The 19,424-nt window shown below is 42.7% G+C and overlaps 1 protein-coding gene across 4 annotated transcripts in view; it reads left to right on the forward strand.

Moving 5' to 3' along the window:
- Nucleotides 1–16,633, forward strand: part of TAB3 (TGF-beta activated kinase 1 (MAP3K7) binding protein 3) — an 88,266-nt gene extending 71,633 nt beyond the window's left edge. For all 4 annotated transcript variants that reach the window (XM_081792653.1, XM_081792654.1, XM_081792656.1 and 1 more), the window contains 3 exons: nt 904–987; nt 7,942–8,043; nt 12,464–16,633. In XM_081792653.1, coding sequence (XP_081648779.1) covers nt 904–987; nt 7,942–8,043; nt 12,464–12,612 — 335 coding nt within the window. In that variant the 3' untranslated portion in view covers nt 12,613–16,633. The remainder of the gene's footprint in view (nt 1–903; nt 988–7,941; nt 8,044–12,463) is intronic.
- The last annotated feature ends 2,791 nt before the right edge of the window (nt 16,634–19,424 follow it).

Consider the following 19,424-nt stretch of genomic DNA (forward strand, 5'->3'; position numbering starts at 1 on the left):
GCAAATAATTATTTCATGTTGGAAAACTTTTCGTGGGGGCAAAATAATGTCTAGACATCAAGACATCCAGTATATTTGAATTGTCAGTACCCTACAGCATTCTCTGTAGCTAATAAGCAGGAGTAGTTTTGAACCTTCATTGGAATTGCGCAGAACAAGCAGATTACGGTGATAGGTTTGCAGAAGTCGAAGCGGGACCCAAAGCTGACAGTGCATCACAACCCACCTTGGAGGACTCATGGCAGGAGGTGGGGCTGAAATAGACACTAGGCCAGGGAGTGAACATCCTGAGAGAGTTGAAAATTTTGTAGCAAGACAAAATTCTCAGGGATTGTCGTCTTTATTACTCTGAAATTGGCACCTTATCATCTTGGATAAATCTGTAGGCACCATTCAGTATTCTCCTTTTCTTCAAGATAAGAAAACTGTGAGCCGCTGCTACGGTAACTTGGTTCCTCTTTGTCAATTTCTGTTTCACTTCTTCCACAGTTTACTTTATCATGGGTAACTTGTTAAGGTAAACCATGAATGGCATGAAAGATACCTTCTTTCTCACGGTTTGTTCCTTAAAATCCAAAGTAACGCCAAATAGTTCAGCCGTCCTTTTTCCTCATTTACCTCCCCTACGTGTGTCACATACATAATCCTCCTGCAAGAGAGTAGCTTTGCAGTTAGAAAAATATCCCTTCAGGCGATGGTTTGTTGATCAACACTGATGGGGTAGTTTGCTTGGGTCTTTTCTCACAGTGATCAGGAAAACATTTTCAGTGGAAAGAGGATAGGAGTTTTGAACCCTGGAAAAGTTTCCCTTCTTACATATTTTATTTCTATATATTCTTTAACAAAAAAGCCAAATAGGAACAAGAGCCCTAAATGCATATGGTGATTTTATTTTCTTTATAGGAAACTTTGATCCAAAAGCCATGAATAATTTTTATGACAACATAGAACCTGGCCCAGTTGTACCACCCAAGCCATCTAAAAAAGGTGAGTAGGGAAATGCCACAAACAGAGAAATAAGTATCAGAATGTTTAGCTGAAGAAATTTCTGTCAGCGAGATTAACTTTTCAGCACCAAAAAAGTTACCATAGTGATACTCCTGTGCCACGTGTCCCCCATATTTTAATTTCTCAAAGGCACTACAAATTAATGACTCCTGGAATTGTTGTCAAAGGTAATTAAGTGGGATATCCAATTTAATTTTTTTAAGTGAAACAATATATTATATAGCTAACATTGTAAAATTACTTACCTCTGTCATAACTGTAATCCTAAACTCTAGGATCCTAGTTTAGATCCTAACTGTAATCCTCCTTCTAAAATAATGAGAACTTGAAAGGTCTTACCTGAGAATGCAAAGTTTGAGTTGTAGATCTAAGCCTCTTAAGTTAGCAGCTCACAGAGGAAGCCTTCTGTGCCCAACAGGTGAAGATAATAATTAGGGATGAGGTGTTTTATTTATTTATTTTTTAATGTTTCTTTTCTGAGAGAGCTCGAGTGAGGAAGGGGCAGAAAGAGGAGCTGAAGCACACTCCACACGGACAGGCTTGAGGCCACAGATCACAAGACCATGACCTCAGCTGAAGTCAGATGCTTAAGCTACTGAGCCAAGCAGGCGCCCCTAATTTTTTTTTCCATATTTACTTTTGAGAGAGGGAGATAGCGAGTCCGAAGCAGGCTCTGTGCTGTTAGTGCAGAGCCCGACCTGGGGCTTGAACCCACAAACTGTGAGATCGTGACCTGGCCCAGAATCCGTCGCTCAACTGCCTGAGCCCCCCAGGCACCCTGAGAATGCCTTTTTTTTAAATGACCAGTAGAATATTTACAAATCTTGTTAGACTCCCTACTCAGGAGGTAATGGATAAATTCTGTGCTAAATAACGTTACCTTGATTTTAGTTGAATAGCTTTCTATGTATGTATGTAGTGGATGACTACCAAGTATCAGGTTTGGCACTGTGACAACATTCTATACAGTTTCAAGTTGAAAGTCACTGAGTTACATTTTTAATCTAAATGGATAAAGTCATCAATGATATATATGGGTCTCTTTAAACTCGGTGTTGCCTGAGTATCTACTAAAGAAGTCTTACCTATTGGTAATCCAACAGACTTCAGTTAATTGATTCAAGGGCTGTTACCAAAGAATCACCCTATGTAACAGAATGCATTGACAAGTTGTTCATCTGGAAATAGCGACCAAGTTGGTGAGCAGTGTGTCCACCGCGAGCCATCTCATTGGCATGAACTCTCCGGTATGGTCTGAAGGGCCCACCGTAAAGAACAGAGACACTCCTTATCGCTTGGGGAAATTCCAAGATTTTAGTGGTTATCTCCCGGGAGCTGGGCATTAAAGCTCTACCTCTCTTTAACAAGAAGAAGTTGGCCTTCCTTAATTATGTATGTATGTATGTTGATTCATTTTTGAAAGAGAGAGAGCACAAGCCGGGGTGGGCGGACACAGAATCGGGAGCAGGCTCCCAGCTGTCAGCACAGAGCCCGACGCACGACTGGAACTCATAAACCGTGATATCATGAGCGGAGCCGAAGTTGGATGCTCAACCGACTGAGCCACCCAGGCGCCCCTACCTTCCTTAATTTACTTTTTCATGTGAATTTATTTTTAAGAAAGAGACAGACGAGGGGCAGAGGGAGACAAAGAAAGCAGGCTCTGCGCTGTCAGCACAGATCCAGATGTGGGGCTCAAACCACAAACTGTGAGATCATGACCTAAGCCGAAATCGGATGCTTAACCCACTGAGCCACCCATGCATGCCAGGGAAGGCCAAATTCTTTGAGCAGTGTTTAGAAGGAAATTTGTGAAGACACACTCAAGCCATGAAGATTAATGATCAGTTACCTAAAATTCCACCTTTAGGAAACAATAAAGTCAAGGAGATTGAAAGGTAAATATAGAAAGAACACAAATTATCAAAATAGCAAGAGAAATACTGGCTCTCCATTAACATAATAAGGGAATGTGATCAACATCTTTATGCCAGTAAACTCAGCCCTTTATATGAAATGGACACATCTACCAAAACTGACAACAAGATGATACAGGATATATTAATAGCTGTCTATTAAAGAATTTGAATCCATTAACTCTATACCCAGATGGTTTCATTGGTACTTGAAAAGATACTACCAACCTTATGCAAATTTTTTGAGAAAATAGATGAGGAAAGATAGCTTCTCAGTTTTTTGTTTGTTTTGGGTATCATCAGCAGAGCCTTGATTCCAAAACCTGATCAAGGTATTATCTACTCACCACCCCCCACACCCCTAGAAAAAAAACAAAATTACACATCAATACCCGTCCAGAATTTAAAGCAAAAAAAAAAAAAAAAAAATTCGTAATTTTCACAATATATAGAAAGGATAATGGATCATGACCAAGTTTCTTTTAGCTCAGGAATGTGCTATCAGTAAAGGAGAAAAAGTTCATGCTCCTTTTACTAGATACAGGAAAAGCATCTGACAAAAGTCAGCCCCTATTCCAGCTATAAGGAGACTAAAACACAACTATTAGAACTAATAAGTGCCTTTAACAAGGTCTTGGGATGGAAGGTGAATCTACAAGAACCCTATTTTTATGTACCAGCAAACAAGTGAAAAATGAGAAATTCAACACCAGTGATAGATGTTGAAAACTACAAAACATTGCCAGAAGAAATTAGGGTAATACACCGTGTTTGCAGTTAAATCACAAGTGGGAAACTTATTCTTCCCCTAGTGATTTGTACTTATACCCATTTTAACTGTACTGGGCAAAAGTAACAAACTGATTCTGCAATTCATACCTTATTGCCTAAGACATAGAATACTCAAAACAATCTCTAAAAAGAATGCAATTGGAAGTCTCAGCCCTAACTCATTTCAGGACTTAATATAAAGCTACAGTCATGGTAGTATGTTAATGGCATAGGGATAAAAAGTAGATAGAGAATAATGGAGAGCCCAGATAGAGACCCTCACTTACACTGCCAGATTTTGACAAAAGCACCAAAGCAGTGAAGGGAGAAAGCGAAGTCTTTCCAGCAACTAATTCAAGAACCTGGTTAACCATATGGAAAAATAACCCAGTTTTGATCCTTACCTCTCACTATACACGGAAATCTAAGATGGGTCATACATACTTAAGTGTCAGTGCTAAATTACAGAGATTCCAGAACAAAACCTAACATATACTTGCAACTTGGGTTTAGCTAAGAATTTTGAGCAACACAGCAAGAATACTTGGTACACTGGCCTTCGTTGAAGTTGACCATTTCTGCTCGTCAAGACGCACTGTGAAGAAAGTGAAAAGGCAAGCCATGGACTGGGAGGAAATATTGAAAACATACCTGGTTAAAACAAAAAGTGGTATCTAGAATGTATCGAGAACCTCTGTAGCACAGTAATAACAAGACAAGCCATGGGCATCTGTCTGGGTGGCTCAGTTGCTTAAGCGTCTGATTTTGGCTCAGGTCATGATCTCACTGTTTGTGAGTTCCCGCCCTGCATCCGGCTCTCTGCTGTCAGCATAGAGCCCGCTTGGGATCCTCGGTCTCTCTGCTCCTCCCCCACGTGCTCAGGCACACGCGCACATACTCTCTCTCAAAAATAAACGTTGGAAAAAAAACCTTAAAAGGCAATCCAGTTTTACGAAGATCAAAACATTTGAGTCAACGCTTCACAAACATATATAAATGGCCTAATAAACACATGAAAATGCTCAACTTGAATAGACATTAAGAAAATGCAAATTCAAATCCTTAGATTCCTAAAGCACGAGGTCTAAAACATTAGAATGTAGAGCAATCAGAATTCTTACATTTCTGGTAAAAGTTGAAGATGGTGTGACCATTTCTTGTAAAGTCACACCTTGATGCACCTGCCCTGTAGCCCATCAACTCTACTTCTAAAAATTTATCCAACAGAATTTAAAACCATGTCCACAAAGTGGCTTGTAGTAGAAGATTCATAGCGAATGTGTTCAAATTAAGCAAACACTGGGAACGGCCCAAGTGGCCCTCAGCAGGTGACTGGAAACCGACTGCTATATGCGCATGAGGGAATACTAGTCAGCAACACAAATCAACTCTTTTCACACACGACGTGCCGGAACCTAAGCAACATAATGCTGAAAGAAAGAAAGCAAATCCAAAAGAATACATACTGGATGATTCTGTTGACATGCTGCAATTCATACACTAAATTAGTTTCTATTAAAAACCAGAACAGCTTTGGTCTCTGGGAGTGGAGGTTGGGGATTACCTGGGAGAAGGCATGGGAGGATTTTATGGGCTAATGGTAATGTCTGGATAGGGATTCGGATTATTGAGGTGTATGTGCAATTTTCAAAAGTACTCAGATGGCACGCTTACGGTATGTGTATTTCACTAAGTTTTACCTTAAACACTCACAAAGAAATGAGGAAAATGTCCTGACGTCACGTGGTAGGTCAGCTGCCAGGGGCCCGAAGAGTGTTCTAGCAGTGGTCATATCGGTGTTGCAGACAGGTCATTGTGCCTCTGCCTTGGAGACCAACAGCATATACTTGAGGTGGGAAGCTCCTGTTTTGCTGGACTACTCAGTTAGGAATATCGTTAGGATGCCATAATATCCAGCTTCGTGTGACTCTAAGTACCTTTAGTAAGGCGGCTGTAGTCCTTGCAGCTTTGAGTAGTCCTCACAGTGAGCTGTAATTAAATTCCAACTGTAGTCAACTTGTAAACTATGTATCCAGTAGTCAGTAGGTATATGGATCATTTACGCTTACCCCAAGTGGCTTATCCTAGTCTACATACGTTGGTTTTTTTTGTTAACCTTTACTTATTTTTGAGACAGAGAGGGACAGAGTGCGAATAGGGGAGGGGCAGAGAGAGAGAGGGAGACACAGAATCCAAAGCAGGCTCCAGACTCTGAGCTGTCAGCAGAGCCCGACGCGGGGCTCGAACTCACGGACCGTGAGATCGTGACCCGAGCCGAAGTCGGACGCTTAAATCCAGGCGCCCCTACATACAGTTTTAATACAAAGTAGACTAGAAAACTAACATCCTCACTAGAAATGAATTTCTACTCGAGAAATCCGATTGAGCTTTCATTAGATATACTGTTGGTGAGAACATAAAATGGTACTAGTCTAATAGTGTCCCGTTATGTACCCTACCTTGTAGTTTTTAAACTTACTAAAAAAAACAAAAGGTGAAAGGTGTGTTTATTTTGCGAGAGAGAGAGAGCGCACACACACGCACACATGGGGGAGAGGCAGAGGAGACAGTTGTAATGAAATGTGATGGATGGCACAGAGCCTGATTCAGGGCTCCATCTCAGGAACCATGAGATCATGACCGAAGCTGAAATCAAAAGCTGTTTGGTTTTCTCTGTGAAGTCAGGTGCGTTGTCTTCTAAGCATTCACATTTCAAAACCTAAATTGGCCTCTTCTCAAAAACATTTATGTACTTTAAGGTAGATTTTCTTGCAGTGCCACTTAAGATAAAATAGAAATAACTGACAGAATTGGTTTATTGGCTAAAATAAATGTCTTGGCATTATTACATGGATAAATCCAAGTGGAATATGGATGTTTATCTGAATAGTAAGTATGATAATAAAAAGAGAATGAGGGGCGCCTGGGTGTCTCAGTCTGTTAAGCATCCGACTTCTGCTCAGGTCATGAGTTGGCTGTTCGTGGCTTCGAGCCCAGCATCGGGCTCTGTGCTGACAGCTCGCGGCCTGGAGCCTGCCTTTGGATTCTTTGTCTCCCTCTCTCTGCCCCTGCCCTGGTCACAGTCTGTCTCTCTCGGGGGGCGAAGAGCGGGGGGGGCGGGAAGGGAAGGAAGAAAAAGAAACCTAAGGAAAAAGGTGACCAAGAACCCTTTTTGGACTGAACTTTGTAGTGAAGCAATTCCATGTACATGTAAGCTTCTCAGCTGCCTTAGAAAGTCCTCCCCAACCTTTCATTGGTAACACAGCGGTGAGAGCACTGACCTTGTCATCCCATGATTTGAGCCCTGGTCCTGCTTATTACGGCCACCTGACCTTGTTCAGGTCTAGTCTGTGCACCGGAGAGGCGATCAGTCCAAATCCTCATTAGTTTATGTATCTTACACGGCTGTCCTAAGGGTCTATGAGAGTAGTAAGCATATGACACTATAAAAGTGCTTTAGAAGCTTAAGAAATAGAAGTTTATAGTATTCTTTGGAGCCTAAGGAGACCATTTAGTCTGCTTTTGTTTACGCGGATAGTGGAGTAAATACCTAGGCACCAGGCTGAGGATTCAGGGGCAGTAATCTCCAAAGGTGGATCATACTAGGGGATTGCCTGTGGGCTCAGAACGAATCAGAAAATGCCGAGATCCTTCTTTGGTTTCTAAGGGCAGATAACACAAAGGACTGCTTACGAATAAGGTGTGCATTCACAGAAACAGTGTTCTAGCAAGGGATGCCTGCAGTCCATACTGCTCTCAGTTGGTGCTGATTTTTCAATCACTGCTCTGCTTACTCATTAATTATGAAGTACTGTAGCTTACTGTTATTACTGTAATGGATTCTTCGGCTAGCCTTACAGATCATGTGCTTTCAACCCATGATTTTCTAAGAACTGTTGCTTAATCAGGCTATCGGCTCAAGTATCACCCCCCAAATTTTGCCTTCACGTTGACCTTTAATTACCCTCACCGAGTTTACACCAGGAAAGTGGCAAAGTGGTGAAATGACACATTGACTCCAAGTAATTGTAGAGGCTGGAAAAGCTCGAAAGAGCCACGGTTCTACATAGGTTGTCGAAGCAGTATGAAACCGGGCACGCACCTGACCTGAGCGCGGACGCTGCCGTGAAGTAATAGGGTAACTATTCAGGTGTGCGTGTCCCATGACAGATCCTTGGGAGCCTGTCCACTCTTCTCATGAACGGCTTTAATCCCTTTCCTACTGGCTTTGCTTCTTTTCATGCAGACTCATCAGACCCTTGCACAATTGAGAGGAAAGCCCGGAGAATTAGCGTGACCTCCAAAGTACAGGCAGACGTCCATGACACCCAGGCAGCAGCTGCAGATGGTTTGTACCTGTGTGTCCGGAGTTTGTGCACAACGTCCAAACACACGTGTTCACCCACGTAGAGTTACCACAAGGAAAGGCCTTTTTTTTTCCTTTTAGAAAATTATTCTCTCCGCGTGCCTGGCTGGCTCAGGCCATGGAGCACGTGACTCTTGACCTCAGGGTTGGTAGCGTGACCCCCACATTGCATGTAGGGATTCTGAATAAAAAAATTAAAACTCATCTTCTCTGATGAGTTTCTAAGGCTGCGCTGCCCAATAAAAATACAACACAAGCTAGATATATTAAATTTCCTACGTTAAAAAGTGAAATTAGATTATTTAGTATGTACAACATAATATTTCAGTAGCAAGTCCACATAAATTAATGAAATATTTCATGTTATTTCAAACAGTCTTTGTAATCTGGTGGGTTTTTGTTTTTTTTTGTTTTTTTTTTTGTTTTTTTTTTTTATTGATTTTGAGAGCGTGCATGAGTGGGGGAGGGGCAGAGAGAGAGGATCCCAAGCAGGTCTCCACACCGTCATTGCGGAGCTTGGAGCCTGAGCCCGTCACGGGGCTTGAACTTACAGACTGTGACTTCATGACCTGAGCCAAAATCCAGAGTCGGATGCTTAACCGACTGAGCCACCCAGGTGCTGCAGTCTGGTGTACGTTTGGCAGTAAGAGCACATCTAAGTGGCCCCTTTTTAAGTGGCTAGTAGTCCACCACATTGGATGGATTGCTTGAATAGCATCTACAAAGCAAGGCCAAGTAATTAATTAAAAAAATAACTTCTTGGGGCTGCTGGGTGGCTCACAGTTGGCTAAGCATCTGACTTCGGCTCGGGTCCTGATGTCGCAATTCGTGAGTTCGAGCCCCACGCCTGGCTCTGTGCTGACAGCTCAGAGCCTGGAGCCTGCTTCGGATTCTGTGTCTCCCTCTCTGTCTCTGCCCCTTCCCGCCTCTCATTCTGTCTCTCTCTCAAAAATAAAGGTTAAAAAAATTTTTTTTAAACAACTTTTTGAGGGCCCCTTGAGTGGCTCTGTCGGTTAAGTGTCTGACTTTGTCTCAGGTCATGATGTCACAGTTTTGGAGTTAGAGCCCCTTATGGGGCTTTCTGCTGTCAGTGTGGAGCTTGCTTTGGATCCTCTGCCCCTCCCCCAGTTGCTCACATGCATGTGCTCTCGCTCTCTCATAAATAAACATTTAAAAAAGCTTTTTTTAATTACTTTTTTATAACCCCTCACTGCAGTTTTCTCCTGCTTCTTGAATTTTACCTTGGGATTCAGTTAAAATAAGGGTTCTAAAAGTATTGTATATATATGAGTTTATACAAGTATTTTACTTGACTATTACAGAAGTAGGGGAAAAAATCCCAGCCTAAGAACCAACCTAACATGAAACTACCTTGTACTTTATTTTAGTTAAAAAAAAAAAAAAAAAAATCCTCTTTTACCATTGGCATATTTCCCATTAGGGAAAAATGAGTTTTTCTCTTTGGGTAGAAGTTATTTACCAATTTTGAAGTTTTTACTAGCATCCTTTTAGGCAATTTGTTTTCTGTATTCTAATGAGTATATTATAAACATTATTGATTTAACTTTTGATTTGTGTGATTTGTGAAGATGGTTATTTGTATGGAAGTTTGGCCTCTTTAAATTAAACTTTAAAAAAAAACACTGCTTACTTCTAAATGGGTTCATCTCTACGTGCAATGTGGGGCTTGAACTCAGGAGCCCGAGATCAAGAGTCACATGCTCTTCTGACAGAGCCAGCCAGGCACCCCGAAAAATAATTAGTCTTAAAGGAAAAGCCTATTTACTTCAGTTCTCTTTTTAAGTTTTTGTTTTCTAGGAGGCTTGAAAGATTTTGCTTCTTACACAGGCCACAGAAAGAAAAGATTTCACAACTGTAAATCAAATGAAAACAGACATCTAAAATGTCTTTTAGGTTTTAGATGCTTCTATTTCAGCAGTACCTCCTTGGGATGAAATGCACAGTGTCTTACCAATAGTAATTCTAAATTAGGTGCCTTTTAACTATTTTGGTAAGTCAGTTGAGAGTGATTTATTCCAAATTCAGTCATGGTGGTCCTGAAGGGGAGAAAACGGCACCATAAAATAGGCCATTTTTGCCGTCAAGATTTATTGTAAGAAACTGCAAAGGCAGGAGAAGCTGTGACAACAGAATAGAAGTTACCCTTTTGTCAGGAACAGTTACATGTACACTTACCACTCCCCCTCACTCGTTCGTTCATTCATTCATTCCATTCATTGATTCATTCTCAAGTTAGTTAACATACAGTGTAGTTTTGGCTTCGGTAGAGCCTAGTGTTTCATCTCTTACATACAACACCCATTGCTCGTCTCGAAGAGTGCCCTCCTTAGTGCCCTTCACCCATTTACACCGCCCCCCCCCCCGCCCCCCCCGCAACCCTCAGCTTGTTCTCTGTATTTAAGAGTCTCTTAACCATTGGCCTCCTCTCTGTTTTTATCTTATTTTTCTTTTTCTTCCCCTTTGTTCATCTGTTTCTTCCCAAATTCCACACATGCGTGAGGGTGACCTTTATAAAGGCAGTCTCCACTTAGAGGAGTCTCCTTGTCTGTACCAGAGAGAGCCTTATGACTGAATCAAAAGAATGGTTATCAGTGGAGAAAGGACAGGACTTATGCCTAGGGAATAGACCCCTATTTCCCGTGCTTGTCAGATAACCTCCTCTAACAGGCTTCCCCTGCCCTCCCTCTACCATTTTGCTTGGTCTTAAGCTGAAGATGCTATTTAAACGGCCGCTTGGCCCCCTTTGGGGAGTTAGTTTTCCTAGGTCTCTGCCCTGATATGTGAGGTACACATGTTGATGAACTTTGCTTTTTCGCTTGTCTTTTTTTACCTGGGGTGGAGGGGTCTCCGTCAAGAACTCAGAAAGATAAAGGGAAAGTTATTTTTTCTTTTCCTATAGTATAAAACAAGAGAAGCCCCAAGTAGGTTGACGAACCCAGTGGTTTTCTGTTCTCTTGTCAAGCTCACAGCTCCTTCTTGGGTGAACCTGAGCCCTACTATGACCATTGGAAAGTTCGGGTCTGAAACTCAGTTCTCTCTACCTGTTGGGGAACGAATGTTCACTGCAGCCATTTGTCAGGAAAGGCACATTGCTGACACCAAGTCAGGTCATTAATTTCCAAAAGAATATACACTTAACCCCAAATGGTGGCTGATGAAAGCCTTTCATCTTAGTTTGTTACCTGCTTAGGAAGGCTGCTGACTTTAGATCTTCACCTCCTTTCCAGTTCACAGTGAGGATTTGGACTGTTTTACAGGTAGATTTTTCCCAGCCTCCTGAGTTGCTCCGGATTCCAGGGTCATTTCTGTCTAGAGGGCTCTAGCCTCCTGGTCCCAGATACCACGTTCAGTAGGGATGTTCCTCAAAAAGCAGAATTTCCAAAGTAACTGTAGAAGACAAAAGCCGTTTTGAACACAAGGCCAGAGGGAGTGAGGCCCTAAGAGGAATCTAAGTTTCAAGTGTTTATAAAGAAAATCCTGAGGACCAACCAAGGGTTGCCAGCATTTTATATGGCCAGATAGACTGCCCCCCCCCTTTTTTTTTTTTTTTTGAGAAAGCAAGCACTCGCACCAATGGGAGAGGGGCAGAGAGAAAAGGGGGGGGGGAGAGAGAGAGAGAGAGAGAGAGAGAGAGAGAGAGAGAGAGAGAATCCCAAGCAGGCTCTACACTGTCAGCACAGAGCCCAGTGGGGGGGGGGGGCACTTGAACTCAAGAATCGTGAGCTCATGACCTGAGCCGAAATAAGAGTCTCACGCTTAACTGACCGAGCCACCCAGGCACCCTCAGATGTATCCATTTTGAAAAACTATATCTGAAGGAAATTATAATGCCAAAGAGGTAGGAAAGAAGCTAAGGATCAAAAATAATCTTATTTTGAATGAGTTTAGCTTTTCTGAAAACCTGTGGAGTCTCTCTTTTTACCATTCTGATTAAAACTCTGCATGCATACTGTGAGGCTGAAGGTCTCATGGGAGGAGGCCAGCCTAGCAGAGGTTGATGACAGTTTGGCTAGTACTGGGGGATGTCAGGGCAAACCGAAGGAGATGGTAAGAATCTCCCATGTTCTGTGAGATTTCTCGTTTGGTTCATTTGGCTACAACATAGCATAACTGCTGTTAGGATCATGAATGAGGAAGGTCATATGTACTTGGCTTCTGTTTATCTTCTTCTGAAAAAAGTCCATTATTTTGAACAAAGTAGAATTTGTCTCATAAACCCATTGAGCTGCCTGTGTCGAGTTGCTCTGTGTACCAGCTGGCTTTCACAGGAGGTCAAGTAGCAAACTGCGCCCCACCCCCCTTGTTTTCTCGTAGTGTTTCCGCTTGGATTATACCTGGCAGTGTTCAGTCTGTTCTCTCTCTCCATCCTAACTTCCCTCAGAGCATCTATCCGGCTCCAAGCAGAGTCCTCGGACACAGCCCCGAGACGAGGACTACGAAGGGGCTCCGTGGAATTGCGACAGCTGCACCTTCCTGAACCACCCCGCCCTCAACCGCTGTGAGCAGTGCGAGATGCCGCGGTACACTTGAACTCCGATGGGTCCGCGTCAGTTCGAGAGTGAAACTTGGAGCCCCCACTCGAAGAAAAGAAAACCTTGGGAAGCTGTTCATCTGCCCAGCCTTTCCCTGGCAGATTCCACGGGGGGAGGAGGAAGGACCCTGGAGCTGGTTGTGCTCACTAAAGGAAAAATGGGGAGTTCTCTTTGGTGGGGTTTTTTTTGGTGGGTTTTTTTTTTCTTTTTTCTTTTTTTTTTTCCTTTCTCAACTCGTTGCAGAGTGAGATAGAAAGGGATACTTGAAACCGGGAAAGGATTCACTCCTGAAAGAATGTACACAGAGAGGGCAAGCGCTCTTCTGTGGAATCCCAATTGTTAAAGTTACTGCTGAGTAGCCCTTACTTTATAAACCAGAACTTTCAGTCATGGTGTGACCTGTTACAGTTTATTAGACAAACTGTGAATTCCCAGAGCAGACTCACCTGGTCACAGCTCTCTGGAAAACCCAGGTTCCCCATGCTTCTTCCCGGTGTTTCCTAGTAAAGAGAAGAACAGGAAAAAGCACCCACAATTTTTTTGGGGGGGGCGGGGGCTAAGTAATAAGGGTATTTTTAATTGCTGCTTTTTTCAGAGGTAATTTCAAACACACACGATAGTTCAAAATGTGATTCGTAACTGTCAGGAATGAGGCACATCATGCCCTTTGTTCCAGAGTACAATCAGAGGTGAGAAGATCCCTGTTGCTTGTACAGTAATTCATCAAGCTAAATCAACACTGGTAACTAAGACCTAATTATGCCACGATAGATACAATTTTTATGTTACTGCATGCTTTTATTAGGCCATTGGCTTTAAAAATAACAAGTCCTTACCGAGAACAATTTTACGAATGACCTTCTCATAAAACTGCGCTTTGCCAATAGCACAGTGAATGTATGCCAAATGTAAATCCATTCCAGAATCCATTTGGAGATCTTGAGCTCAGCTGCGGTTCTGTAAGAAATGTGTGCAGTCCATAGGGCCTTTTTTTTCCCTCCTTCCAATTTTGTGACGAATTCACGATGTTTACAGCACAGTGTTTTGTGCCACAATCCTAACGTAGCTGAAAAAAAAAAATCACCATTAGCTCTTCAGTACAGATTTATTTGCACATGTTCATGAACCGGCGTGAGGGAAATTACAGTTGGCCGATGTCATCCAGTTGCCTACTGTGTTACTTGGGAGGAGGAGAAGGCTGGTGAAGAAACGAGATTAGAGAGAGGTGAGCGCAAAGGACTTGACAACTCAGAGCTGTTTAAATTTAACAGGGTGTATTCAGAGGTAATAATGAGTTTGTTCGGGTAGCTCAGGTGATACTAAAGCACTCCTTATTTGTGAAGCCAAAACTTTAGGGTATGAGTAACTGAAGAGAGAGAAAACCGTGTGGCCCCCTAGGGTGCACCACTGGAAGACCGTTCATAGGACGTTTAAGGTCTCCGTCATTGAATTTCCTTCCTGGCTTAGAATTGGATTTTGGAATCTTCCCATCATTTGGGTGAATGTGAACGGCAATACGATCAGTAGGGCTTTGAATCCTGAAGGATGTTACCTGAGGCTCAGATTTTAGGAGTAGCCACCCTCGCATGCCACGTGCCCCCCTGTACACACGCGCGTGCACGCGCGCACACACCCACACTCTTGAAGCTGTCGTTGTATTGTAAGGTACCAGGGGTGTCGGGCAGACCTGGAAACGCCAGCTGTCCCTAAATGCACAATGAAACCAAAGGCATCATAACCCATCGCCATTCTCCTTCAAAATCATCGTTTCACCCTCTACCTACCGCTTTGCCAACGTCTCGTATGTGGAAAATTCCCCAAATATCCACTCGTCTCGCCAAGTACGCATGGCTGTGTGATTACGCCGCTAAGACATCCCTCACTCGACTGTGGCAAGACTGTGAGAAGAACAGAGAGAAAGCAGATGGGCTTAAAAGCGTCGACCTGAAAATCGCCTTCTTTAAAAGCTTCTGTGACACTGGTGTCTGTCTCCAGCAGCCGTCTCTCAGTCCTACTCTTCTGTAATATGCCAATGCCTTTGCCTTTGTATGGTTTCCTATCTCTTCGGTGACGATCTACCCCGCTTGGTATTAGATAACAATTTAGGGGGAAAATCTCTATCCTGCTTGGTGTTCTAGCTCGAGGTTTACCAGTATTCTTAGATACGCTCAAGTGGCAGCAGTTAACTGGGCGCCTGTCAGTTCAGAATGAAAGTAGCATGTCTGGAAACAGTCGGATGCCGTATTAGAACCACGTAGGTGACTTTACAACTATTGCATGAACACACATCCGGGTCAATAAGCTGTCGTCATACAGTAGATGCATGGTTCCAGTCCTTTGGTGATCTATCTAGTCGATCGTTGTTTGCCCCTGCCAGGAAAAGGGAGAAGAAACCAGTCTCTCGGATAGGTGTAGACGGTGGGGTAGGAGGCATCAGAGATGGCTTTTCAAGAAGTTCCGTATGTGTTCATTTCTGGTTGGGCCCAAGTCTCGTAGGCCAAGTTAGGCTGTGTTCAGTTTTTAAAGGAAGCAAAATTGTTTTCCACGGACACGTTTGAGCTCTTTAACTGTGTCCCCTCTATAGACTTCTTGCCTCTGACCACTTTGAAGGAGGACTCGGTCAACTTTCAAGGTGCCTTTTGGAAAGGCCGTCCTGGTCGGACTGAAGCGCGTGCCCAGTCGGCCGGCGGCAGGACGGCGGACACCGGGCTGCCCCTGTCCGCCCAGGCCCGCCGCTCTTCGCGTAGGCCGGGGCACGGCTGGTTGCTAGCGAAACGTCTTTTTTCTTAAAACGTGTCTAGTTTGATGTATCTGGTAACACATAGACCTGACTATACGTTTTACACTATTTCATGGTTTTGTAAACTGGGTTTTTAGAAAGCACATGTGCCGTTTTGTTCCAAGTACATTGTCCCTTAACGTGTGGAGTAGGTCTTAAGAGTTTCAAGTGGTAATAGAGGAGCCAGAAACTTCCTAAGCAGTGTAAAATGTTTGCATTGATAATGGCTTTGTATGGGAGAGGAAAGAGGCAGGGGGTTTTAAACAGAAGAACTGCGTCGTAGGAAAGGTAGTTTTAGACGAGGAAAAGGAGGGGGGCAAAGTGTTGCTCATTTGTTTATTTCCCTGAATGAAGTGGGAAGTGTGATAGGCAGTTTAATTTTTAAGGAGCTGGTCTCAGTTTTAGTACTTTTTAATTATTAAAAAAGTATCGTTTCTTCAATTTTGTCATCGTCTTGTCCCCATGATCTAGGGTTCATATCCAACTTTCTGTGGCAACTCAGTTTTCTATAGCATTTTAAAAGGTAACTGTAATGTCTTTGACAGTATAAACAAAAAAGCAAGAATATAAGGCATAAAAAAATTGTCCTTGGAAAACATCAGTCATGTATCCTGGAATGTGAAGATGTCCCTTCGTAGTGAAAGGGTATATTGGTATATCAGTCGAGCAAGAACCATGACCACTGAAATGTTACGATTAAAAAAAAAAAAAAATCAATAAATTGGGCACTGTCTGTTGCACCACTACTGTATCTTTTTGAAAGAATTGACAGAATTTTCTTAGTGTGAAAGTTAATTCTGATGATGTTTTCACATTCACTAGACCTGCCTTTTTTTTCTTTATTATTTGCATCCCCAAATATTTAATACAAGTAGAATTTTGCATGGCTTGGGCATTCAGAGATTAATAGGATGATGACTCGATTTTAGTTTCTAAAGCCATGAAAAGTTGCTTTGAGACTGAACAATTCTGAATTCTTATTTATAATGAGACCCAATGTCCATGGTTCCCTACTGTAAAAGAATTGATCAGTTTCTTCATTGAAACAGCAAGAACCTATTAAATCTTGTAAATACCATGTTTCTTTTAGGTTTCCGTGTATGCTGTGAATCATTATTTTGAGGTGAAATTGTACAAAGGCATTTTAAAAGGCTATGCATGCATCGTACTTCCAAACAGTACATATTCGGAAAGTCAAAGATTCCTGCAAAATAAATTAATAAACTAAAAGCAAACACTACATTCTGCTTCTTTTCTGTGTAGTTAGAAATGATTTACAGTATACGGTATCACACTCGACTGAAATAGGCTGTTGCAAAACCTCCTCTTCCGAATCCTCCGTTAATACCTGTAGTGATGTTAGACTGGGGGTAAGTGTACGTTAACTTTAGAAATTGGGTCGAAGTATATAAAAACCAACTTTATTTTAATAAAGTGGAATATGTTAGGAACTTACATTTTGCATTCTACTTCAATATATTACTTGCAAGATCCAGATTAAACAAACTTACTTATCATTCCATAGCTACAGTGGACCCTTGAACGTTAGGGGTTTGATCTGCACAGGTCCTCTTACATGTGGGTTTGTGTCCTACGTCCAGCATCGTACTGCCCGTGTGTTTTGTCTTCCTTAGGATTTTCCTGTTGTTTCCTTGAGTCTAGCTTACTTTAACGATGTAGTATATAATGTATATGCAAAAGATGCAGTAAACGACTTACCATCTGTAAGGTTTCCAGTCAACAATCCACTATTAGTTTAAGTTTTGGGAGCCTCCAAAGTTACACACAAGATTTACAACCGTGCAGGACATCCATGCCCCCATGTTGTGCAACGGTCAGCGATAGCTTTTCAGAGGTCAGCAGTCACAGAGGACGTGACCCTCCTCGTGCTAGAGTCTGTAGTCAACCTTCCAACGTCTACACAGAAATCAGCACGGATCAATTCTGATCTTTTCAGTAAGCATATCTGAAAAAGTTTCTACTACGTGCTTTCAATATATGAAAACTTGTAAACCTACCCAAATACCGAAGAACTGTAGAATCATCCTTCATTTTACTCATTGCCCAGCTTCCAAAATTATCCCTATAAAAAGCAATTTTATTTCATCTGTATTCTTATCCCTCTAACCCCAGCTTATTTTGAATCATATCCCAGGCATCGTAGCAATTCGTCTGTAAATACACGTTATTTTTTTTTAAGTTTATTGATTTTGAGAAAGATATTGGGGGCGGGTCAGAGAGCAAGGAACGGAGAAACTCCCAAGCAGGCTGCACGCCGTCAGCGAGGAGCCTGACCCAGGGCTCGATCCTACCAACTCCGAGATCATAACCCCAGCAGAATACCAAGAGTCAGATGCTTAATCGACTTAGCCACCCAGGCACCCACCCCTTGTAAATAAACTTTTTTTTTTTTTTTTAACAGAAGCACCATATACTCCTATCGTGTCTGACAAAATATTATCAAATATCTAGTGTTAAGTTTTCCAAGGAGCCTCACGATGGTTTTTTCAACAAGCATATTTAGATTAGGGCTCTTGTAGAATACTTGAAATTGTCTTTTACATCTTGAGTCTGCATACGTGTTTTGTCTGCGTATCTGAAATCGTAAGGAAACTTTCTGTCAACTATGTCGTTGCCTTCCCACCACATCTTCCAGTACAGTAATGCATAGAAAGAACAGCAAAGTTAACTTTAAAAGCAGCATATAAACTATTTTTTTATCCCCCTTTCTCATGATTTCCCACAGCTCAGGTTGTCCCTTTTAAATAATGGATTTAGTGGGGTGCCTAGGTGGCTCAGTTACGTGTCCGATTTCGGCTCCGGTCATGATCTCGAGGTTTGTGAGTTCAAGCCCCACATCGGGCTGTCAACACGGAGCCCGCTTCAGATCTTCTGTCCCCCACCCCCTTCTCTCTACCCCTCCCCCACTGGTTCGTTCTCTCTCCTCTTTCTCTCAAGCTTTAATAAATAATGGATTTGTTTTGAAATAGAAAATTACTTCAAATCTGTTAACAACACTGATTCCTTACGGTGCTCGTTTTTGGAATGAAGAGGCATCTGTGAGAATTACACTGTAATCCCACTCTTGGTGCAAGCCTCTCCGGGTATGGGGGAGCTTGGTTTCCCACACAGAAGGGACACAGGGCACCTGGTGTCGGTCTCCCCTCTGCATTCCTCCAAGGACTTCTACTTAACCTTGGCCTTTTGGCCATTTCCTAGGACACTGCCCCGGTCACGTTTTGTGATAGGGGTTTCGTAGGGTTTAATAAAGGTATATAATGCGTGGATGATATTCTGATCCACCAGTTCCAGGGTCTCCCATCAGGCAGACCACTTCCCCCTTTTCTGCCTCTTAAAGGGTGACGGCTCGCCTTTGGCCACCTTTTCCTGACCTCCTGCTGGTTCAGAAATACAGAATGTTGGGGGGAAATCGGGTCATTTTTCCACAGCCTCGCTTCCTCCAGTTTTGCATTGTGGTTTGCCAACCAAGTGCTCATTATTCTCTATTACTGTGCTTGGTGTTCACTGACCTGTGTGTGCATTTACCCTCCTGGGGGCACAGGTTGTTTTAGGTAGCACGGGGCCACTGTTCAAGAACCACGAACACAGCCTTTTTAAAAGCCCATCCTCCAATTTTGATTTCTTTTAAATCGCTAAGAATGGCCTGCCACCTTGCGTTTATTTATTCGAAAAAAGATCTTCATTTGAACGGCGTTTAGGGTTGGGAGGGGAAAATTGGGTGAAGCGTACCGAATTCGCTTCCATTCCCTGTACGCTTTGACAAGGAATCAAATGGTCACACGGGGCAGGGGAACGACCTTGAGATGACAATTTGAGTGGTTCTTCCCAACTTCTCAAGTAGGTAATGAAAACGTCTTTAATGGCTGAAGAACGGGGAAGGGTTGTCGGGGTCAGAAATGACAGGCACAGATGGGGACACGCTGAAGGTGGTAAGCCATGAGTATGAGCCAGCCCACAATTCCGGTCACGGATGAAAGCCATCGAGGAAAAGTGGCAAAGCAGGGCCGGGG

Source organism: Panthera onca, chromosome X (genome assembly GCF_046562875.1).
Source record: "Panthera onca isolate mPanOnc1 chromosome X, mPanOnc1 haplotype 2, whole genome shotgun sequence".
In the NCBI taxonomy this organism is placed as follows: domain Eukaryota; kingdom Metazoa; phylum Chordata; class Mammalia; order Carnivora; family Felidae; genus Panthera; species Panthera onca.